This window comes from Chlamydomonas reinhardtii, chromosome 3 (assembly GCF_000002595.2).
Source record: "Chlamydomonas reinhardtii strain CC-503 cw92 mt+ chromosome 3, whole genome shotgun sequence".
Classification (NCBI taxonomy): Eukaryota; Viridiplantae; Chlorophyta; class Chlorophyceae; order Chlamydomonadales; family Chlamydomonadaceae; genus Chlamydomonas; species Chlamydomonas reinhardtii.
The window spans coordinates 8,355,284-8,363,912 of NC_057006.1; the positions used below are offsets into that span (position 1 = coordinate 8,355,284).

An 8,629-nucleotide genomic window follows, 5' to 3' on the forward strand; every position below is an offset into this window, starting at 1 on the left:
GGGGTAATGGGGTGGGTGGGTGGGTGTAGATACCAGCCCAAACTTAGCTGAGCCCAGTGCAAAAGAGCGAGATGGGGCGGCTGCGCCGCATTACTCATGACCGTGGCGTGGCGTAGCACTGCAACCCCAACTGCACACAAATAAACAAATAAACAACTAAATGACGACCTTCAGGCGCTGTGCCCCATGCCACCCCGCCCACACCCCGGCTCCTAACACACACAACACACACCGGCACACGCTGGCGCCCCCCCACCCCACCCCACCCCACCCCATCACCCCACCCCATCACCCCACCCCATCACCCCACTCCATCACCCCACCCCATCACCCCAGTTTAGTTTGGGCTGGTATTTACAACCCACCCCACCACCCCATCACCCCACCCCATCACCCCACCCCATCACCCCACCCATCACCCCATCACCCCATCACCCCACCACCCCATCACCCCATCACCCCACCACCCCACTCCATCCCATCACCCCACCCCCCATCACCCCACCACAGGCCCGCAGCTCCCGACGGCTCGCCGCACCTGCGCCTCCGCCTGCGCCCCGGCGGCGCCGCCAAACGGGCCGCCGCCGCCCTGTCCGGCATCCTGACGCAGCCGCAGCCGCAGGGAGGCGCTGGCGGAGGAGGTGGAGGAGGCGGAGGAGGTGGAGGTGGAGGAGGCGCTGGTGGTGGTGGGGCGCTGGAGGCGGCACTGGGGATGCGGTTTGTGGACCGGACCGTCTACGAAGCAGATGTAGGTGTGGCGGTGGTGGTTGTGTGGTTGTATGTGTGTTTTTGTGTGTTTTGTGTGTGTGTGCGTGTGTTTGTATGTGACGCGCTACACTAGCACAAACCCACACCCTCACACATTTGTATTGCTAATGACACACGCCGTTCATCGCGCAGCCCGCTGTGTGCTTGTGCAAATCTTTCGCATGCACGGCGTCAAGCCTTTCCTCTGTCACTTTCCTGACACAGCACGTGTGCTGAAACACATACCCATGCGCCCTACCCCTGCCCCCCCCCCCCCCTCTGTACCATCGTTGCACCCCCCCTGCCGCTCCCCCGCAGCTCAAGCCGCTCATGCGCTTCCTGTGTGACTCAGCGCTGTCGGGCGGCGCCTGGCTCCACCTGCAGCCGCAGGCGGCGGCGGAGGCGGAGGCAGACGCGGCGGCGGCGGAGGGGGCGGCGGCAGTGCCGGCTAGGGCGGCTGGGGTGGCGGCAGCTGGAGCATCTGTGACGGATGCGGCCGGATGGGCGGGTGGTGATGCCGACGTGGGCGCGGGGTATGTGGAGGTGGCGCGGGTGGCCCGTGCATCCAATTGCGACATCGAGGTGCGTGCGTGTGGGGGCGTTGCGTCCCCGCGGCGGCGGCCCGTCCACGTCAGCTCACTTCGTTGCAAACAGCCCCGCGCACAGCCCCACAGACGGCCGCCCGATGTGCTGTGTGCTGTGTGCTGTGTGATGTGTGCTGTGTGCTGTGTGCAGGTGGCGGCGCCGTGGCGTGCGCTGCAGTCGCTCACACCCGATGCCACACAGCTGGCCGACCCGGCGTGGTGCCCCCAGGTGCGGCCGAGCTAGTCGTGCGTGCGGCTCCCGGGCATTCCGACAACACACGTATACACACACACACACAGTGGTACACACGCACACACACGCACACGCACGCACACACGCACACATACCCGTGTCTCAACGCACATTCGCATCTGGGCAAGCGCATGGAAAAGTCGCCGGAGCGAGCTAACAGCCGCCGCGCCTACACCAGCCTCCCACCTCGCCGCAGCTTGTCTTGCACTTTAAGATCATATCGGGTTCTGCAACAAACAAATGCTCGCACGCGCCGCCGCCACCTCATTCACAGATCGTACGGCAGGCCGCCGCCGGCGCACTGCCGCCGCCACTCGCCGGCGCCGTACTGGCGGCGCGTGACGGCGCCGTGGCGCCACTGGCCGTACTGACGGTTGACGTACTGTCCGTAGCGGCGGACGGCGCCAACCGTACGCCCGTACCTGCCAAGGACGATCCCGTGATCTGCATCTCGTGCGACGTACGGACGTTCGGCACGCTCGGCAGTGCAGCGAATGCGGCGGCGGCGGCGGCGGCTACTGCTGCGTCGGACACGGGGGCGGGACCAGGGGGTGCCAGTAGCAGCAGTGGCGGGGGTAGCAGTAATGGCGGCGGCAGTAGCCGCAGTGGCGGGCGTGTGCCGGAGGCTGTAGTCTTCATGCTGGCGCCAGGGAACGGCGGCGGTCGGGATCGCGCGCCGCCGCCGCCGCCGCTGCCGGACTGGGTGCCTCGTGGCGGCGGCGGCCCCGGCGCGGCAGCGGCGGCGTCAGCCCGGCGGGGGGCGTGTGTGGCGGCGGCGGTTCGTGTGCGCTACTTTGACAGCGAACGAGATTTGCTGATGGTGAGTGGTGGACGGCCATGGGTTGGGTGGCGGGTCGGGAATGTTGCTGGGGAAGGTGGACCGGGCAACACGTGGCGTGTCGCTGTGTCGTACTGTCGTACACGTAACCCCCGATGCCCATACGTGTTTTGCGCCAGATGCACACACACACACACACACACACACACACACACACACGTGCACACACACACACACACACACACACACGCGCACACACACACACACACACACCTTGTGCTCTTCCTCCTTTCTTCCTTGTGCTCTTTAACACACACACACAGCTACACACAGCTGCACACAGCTACACATAGCTACACACAGCTACACACAGCTACACACAGCTACACGTCGCTTTGCTGCATCGCATACACTGTCTTTGCGCAACGTTTTCCTTGTGCTCTTTAACACACACACAACGCCCCACAGGCCTGGAAGCAGTGGCTGCTGGATGTGGACCCCGACGTCATCGCCACATTCCAGGTGAGCGAGTGAGCACGGGGGGGGGGGGGAGGGCCCGGTTCCGTTTCTGTCTGCCCGCCTGTTTTCCGGTTGCGAAATGCCTTCACCATATCTCCCTGCGGGCTCCCCATATCACACGCCCGTGCACCAAACGCCCTTCCCCAACAAAGCACAATCGAACACACACACACACATACACACACACACACGCGCGCGCACAGGTCCGGGACACGCTGGGTGCGCTGCGTGAGCGCTTCGCCCGCCTGCGCCTCGAGGCCGGCGGCGCCTGCCTCGTCAGCCGCCTGCGGAGCCCCGGCCCCTCCGCCTCCTCCTCCTCCGGACCTGGCTCCTCCTCCGCCGCCAGTGCCGCCGCCGCCGCCGCTCCTCCCGGCTGCGCTCTGACTGTTCGCAGCGTGGTGACGTACAGTCCGGACTGGGTGCGCAAGCAGGGCCGCATGACCAGCACCAGCAACCAGGTGCGTGTGCCGGTGTGTGTGTGTGTGTGTGTGTGCGTGTGTGCGTGTGTGTGTGTGTGTGTGTGTGTGTGTGTGTGTGTGTGTGCATTGGGGGGGGAGGCGGAAGCCGCACGCACGCTCCCCTCCTCCCACCACCTTATTACCCTTACCCCTCCACTCCACCCTCCATTCTGCCCGCCACCACCACCACCGCCGCCACCACCGCCGCCTCCGCCTCCCCTCAGGAGACGTTCCGTGCGGACGTGTGCGGGCGCGTGTGTGTGGACGTGCTGCGGCAGGTGGTGGCGAGCCAGTCGCTGTGCAGCTTCAGCCTGGTGGACTGCGCGCAGGTGGGTGTGTAGGTGGGGGTGGGGGTGGTGGGGGTGGGTGGGTTGTGGGGTGGAGGAGGAGAAGGAGGAGGAGTGCGCGCAGGTGTGTGTAGGCAGGTGGGGGTGGTGGGGGTGGTGGGGGTGGGGGGCGTGGGTGGGTAGTGGGGGTGGCGGACTGCGCGCAGGTGTGGTGGGGGTGGTGGGGCGCCGTGCGGCGGTGAGGAGGAGGAGGGGCATGGGGGTGCTGGTGGACTGTATGGAAGGGGCGGAGGCCGAGGGGGGGGTTGGACGGGATGGAACGTAGGGGCGGAGGGGGCGAGTGAAGGGGGCTTGTGTATAGCCGTCAGCCAGGCAGTACGGCATACGCGGGGGGCTCATTGCTGGGGCATGCACGACGGCACGTGGACACACACATCCGTGTGTGTGTGTGTGTGTTCAGCTACCCTTGAAGTTCGCATGCCACGCGCCCCAGACGCCCTGCTTACCCCACACCTTCGCCTGAGCCGCCCCCTGGTAATGGGTTATGGGTAATGGGTGATGGGTTCAGTTGGGTGGGGAGTTACACGCACGCACGCACGCACACACACACACACACACACACACACGCACACATACACACACACACCGTCGCTTTGCTGCATCGCATTCACTGTCTTTGCGTACCGTTTTCCTTGTGCTCTTTAACACACACACACACACATACACACACACATACACACACACATACACACACACACACACTTCTCGTGCTTCGTAACACGCGCATATGTACACACACACACACACACACACACACACACACACGCCCCGCAGTCCCTGCTGGACACCACCCTGGAGGTCCTGAGTCCCTTGCAGCTACACCGCCTGTGGTCGCAGCTGCAGCAGCTGCAGCAGCTACAGCCACAGCCGCCGGCAGTAGCAGCGGCCGCAGCAGCAGCAGCAGCAGCAGCAGCGGCGGCGGCGGGGCCGTTCGGGCCCAATGCCGCGCCAACCGCTGCGGCGCCGGGCTGCGGCGGCGGTGCCGCCGCTGCCGCCGCCTTTCGGTTGGGCAGTTACGCTGTACGGCGGTTGGACGTTGTGGTTCAGTTGATGGAGCGGTTGGCCACACTTCCCGAGATGCTGGAGATGGCGCGGGTTACGGGTCTGACACTGACGCAGGTGTGTTGGTTGGGAGGTTGGGAGGTGTGGAGAGTTGGGAAGGTGGGTAGGTGGAGAGGTGAGGAGAAGAGGTGGGGAAAGGGTGTGCCTCTCTGCCTTAGATGCTTTCGTGCTCGTGCCCGAGCTTGTGATGTGTGGGACATGTAAGATTGCCCGACGTTTCACTCACCCAAAGTGAATTATTACCGTACAGCCACCACCACCGCCACCACCACACACACTCCTCAGGTGTTGTACAACGCCCAAATGATCAAGACTTGGAGCCTGCTGCACCGCAACGCCCACCGTCAGAAGTGAGAGGCCAAGGGGGGGTTGCTTTGCTGGGCACGTGTGGCGGCTGTGTTAGGCGGGGTGCCGCAGGCTCGTAAGACACACGCGGCACACGTGACCTGTCGAATGTCAGACACACGCACACTCGCACGCACACAATCGCACGCACGGAATGAGGTGTCAAACTGTAATTCAGCTCCTCGCCTCCAATCTTGGGATTTTGCCCCCTGCCTCACACAGCTACATTGTGGGCGGCGCACGGGAGGCCGGGTCTCTGACTGAGAGCCCCTACCTGCTGCACCCCATTGAGAACAAGACCGCGGGTGAGAAAGTGAGAGAAAGTGTGAGGGGGGGATGAGTTGTAGATACCAGCCAAAACTAAGCCGAACTGGTGGGTAGGGTGGTAGAGTAACGAGCAAAAGAGCGAGGAGGAGAGCGGGGGGCGGGGTTCTAACACCGCCATCCATTTCCCTTGTGCTAGCACTGCCAATGCGGCCAATGCCATCATCTTTCTACATCAGCACGACTGCCACCAGATGTTCCGTATCTCCCGCAAGTCTCTGCACCTTGACCTCCCTCGCACGCCCCTACCTCCCACCCCTACCCCACGTCACCACACCGCCACGCCACCGGCTCTCACACGCACCCAAGGCCCCTAGCCCTCACACTCTGCATTCGCATGTCTTCGTGGGATCTCCCCTTTCCGGACACTGGTAACGACGCGCCTGCTGCACCGCTGTGCCTGGCCACTTCTTAATCATGCATGTAACCCTCCCTCACCCTCACCCTCACCCTCCCCACACAGGCCATTATCGTAACCCTCCCTCCCTCACCCTCACCCTGCCCACACAGGCCATTATCGTAACCCTCCCCCACCGTCACCCTCACCCTCCCCACACAGGCCTGTACCGGGGCCCGGTGGCCACCCTGGACTTCGCCTCGCTCTACCCCTCGCTGTTCCGCGCCCACAACCTGTGCTACACCACCCTGGTACACCCGGACGACGTGGCGGGGCTGGGCGGGCGCGCGGGCGGCCGGCTGGGCCACTCGCCCACCGGGCACGTGTTCGTCAGGCAGGAGGTGCGGGGGGCTTTTGTTGTTGGGATGGGGAGGCGTTCATGTGAAGAACGGAATCACCATGGGCGGTTGTAGATACCAACCCAAACTAAACCAAACCCAATGCAATAGAGCGAGGAGGAGAGCGTGGCCGATGCTTGACAACGGGGGGTTGGGGCTTTTGGGGTTGTGCGTTTCGGATCCTACGTGTACAGTAGCAAATACGGGTACGGAGTGTAGGTCCCATGGATGAGTTAAGAGTTCCATAAGCCCGCGGTACGGTGCAGCGGCACGCGTGTGTGTGTGTGTATGTGTGTGTGTGCCTTGCTGACTTCTTCTTCCTGCTCCCTACCGCAAACAGGTGCGCCTCGGTATCCTGCCCACCATCCTGGCAGCACTCATGACCGCGCGCGCCGCCACACGAGCCGCCATCAAGGCACTCGGCGGCGGCGGCAGCGGCGCCGCCACTGACCTGCACGCCGCCGCCGCCGCCGCCATGGTTTTGGACGGGCGCCAGAAGGCGCTAAAGGTCACAGCCAACGCCCTGTACGGCTTCACGGGTGGGTGGAAGTGAGATTGCAGCGTGTGGGAATGTGGTGGCTGTGGTTGGTGAGTTCCCTGTCTGAGCCTCTCTCCGTAACCCAGCAAGCCTTGGCCTCTCTTTCTTTGCGTCGTGTGTTCAAACCCCAGAGCCACCGACCGCTCTCCCCATTGGGTCGTACGACCTCTTCCCCCCTCCCTCTTCACTTCTAAATCAGGAGATAATCAGGAGATAATAACCGCCGCCCCCCTTCTTTTTGAAACATCATGAATGTAACCCCCCGCCTTCCCTGCCCGCAGGCGCCGCCGCCTCCCCGCTGCAGTGTGTGCCGCTGGCCGACTCCTGCCTGGCCCTGGGCGCCGCCGCCTGCCGCCGAGCCATCCAGCTCATCGCCGGCGCCATCGCCCAGGGAGAGCTCGGCGACCCGCCCGCCGCCCCTGCTACTGCTGCTACAGCCGCTGCTGCCCCTGCCGCCCCTGCTACTGCTGCTGCTACAGCCGCTGCTGCTGCCGCTACCGCTGCTAGTGCAAGCACAGGAGGCGGCGGTGCAAGCAGCAATGGTGCGGCGGGCGCGGCGCCGGCGCCGGGAGCCGAGGCCAGTGCGGCGGAGACGGCGCCGACGGCGCCTCACACACGTGTGGGCGCGCCGCGCTCTGCTGCGGAGGGTGGTCGTGTCATCTACGCGCAGACGGACTCGGTGTTCGTGCACTTCCCCCGAGCCAGCCCGCTACAGGCGATGCGGCTGGGCAGGCAGGTGTGTATGTGTGTGCGTGCGTGTGTATGTGTGTTATTGTTAGAAGTCTGTGCCAAATACGTGAGCTATCTGAATCGAACTATCTATCAGAACGCATAGGCAGTCTAGCATTCCGTACGCCGTGAATGCAATTCGGTAGTAACGCATCAGCCCACGTCCCGCACTTCCCATGGCGCACACAAGCTCCTGTCCACCTCCTCTCCACATCCTCCCCTCCCCCTCCCTCCCCTCGTCCTCCGTCCCCCCTTCTCCTTCCTCCCTCCTTCCTCCCTCCTCCCTCCCTCCTCCCCCTCCTCCCCGCCACTGCCCCCCGCCCCCCGCCCCCCCTTCCTTAACTACCGTATTCATGAATGTAAACCCCCTGCCCCCCCTACAGGCCGCGGCGCTGGTGTCTGCCTCCATGTCCGCCCCTATGGCGCTGCAGTTTGAGCGCGTGCTGGCGCCCTGCCTGCTGCTGCACGTCAACAGGTGGGGGCGGGGAGGGGGGCGTGTGTGTGTGTGTGTGTGTGCGTGTGTCTGTGTCTGTGTCTGTGTCTGTGTCTGTGTCTGTGTCTGTGTCTGTGTCTGTGTCTGTGTCTGTGTCTGTGTGTGTGTGTGTGTGTGTGTGTATTAATGAGCACAAGGAAAGGAAGTGTGGCACACACTGCAGACAACCATCTCACGCACAGTACCAGCAATCGGGGGCATACCCCGCCATCCCCAGCCCCACACGCCCCACACACGCCCCACACGCACCCCACACGCCCCCCATCAGGTACGCGGGCCGGGCCCTGGACACGGAGGCGGCGGCGGAGGCGCCCGAGCAGCGGGGCACACTGCTGGTACGTGTGTGTGTGCGTGTGTGTTTGTGTGTGCGTGTGCGTGTGCGTGTGCGTGTGCGTGTGCGTGTGCGTGTGCGTGTGCGTGTGCGTGTGCGTGTGCGTGTGCGTGTGCGTGTGCGTGTGCGTGTGCGTGTGCGTGTGCGTGTGCGTGTGCGTGTGCGTGTGCGTGTGCGTGTGCGTGTGTACATGCGTGCGTTTGCTGGTGTACGGGTAGATTGTACACCCGCCCCCTGCCTCCCTGCACCCCCAACCCCCCAACCCCCATACCGCCCCCCCTCCCGCCAGGTCAAGGGCATCAAGTCCATGTGGCGTCAGTCCGCGCCCTTCGTGAGGACTGTGCTGCAGGTGCGTGCGCGCGTGTGGGTGCGAGCGTGTGTAAGTG

At 64.3% G+C, this 8,629-nt stretch overlaps 1 protein-coding gene across 1 annotated transcript in view; it reads left to right on the forward strand.

The window, feature by feature from the left end:
• Positions 1-8,629, forward strand: part of CHLRE_03g198750v5 (uncharacterized protein) — a 10,926-nt gene extending 2,297 nt beyond the window's left edge. The window contains exons 4-20 of the mRNA XM_043061297.1: positions 511-748; positions 1,066-1,329; positions 1,483-1,560; positions 1,859-2,404; positions 2,831-2,884; positions 3,085-3,339; positions 3,564-3,668; positions 4,461-4,805; positions 5,034-5,098; positions 5,316-5,398; positions 5,977-6,155; positions 6,493-6,691; positions 6,972-7,426; positions 7,803-7,894; positions 8,181-8,247; positions 8,533-8,546; positions 8,593-8,629. Coding sequence (XP_042926607.1) covers positions 511-748; positions 1,066-1,329; positions 1,483-1,560; positions 1,859-2,404; positions 2,831-2,884; positions 3,085-3,339; positions 3,564-3,668; positions 4,461-4,805; positions 5,034-5,098; positions 5,316-5,398; positions 5,977-6,155; positions 6,493-6,691; positions 6,972-7,426; positions 7,803-7,894; positions 8,181-8,247; positions 8,533-8,546; positions 8,593-8,626 — 3,073 coding nt within the window. The 3' untranslated portion in view covers positions 8,627-8,629. The remainder of the gene's footprint in view (positions 1-510; positions 749-1,065; positions 1,330-1,482; positions 1,561-1,858; positions 2,405-2,830; positions 2,885-3,084; positions 3,340-3,563; positions 3,669-4,460; positions 4,806-5,033; positions 5,099-5,315; positions 5,399-5,976; positions 6,156-6,492; positions 6,692-6,971; positions 7,427-7,802; positions 7,895-8,180; positions 8,248-8,532; positions 8,547-8,592) is intronic.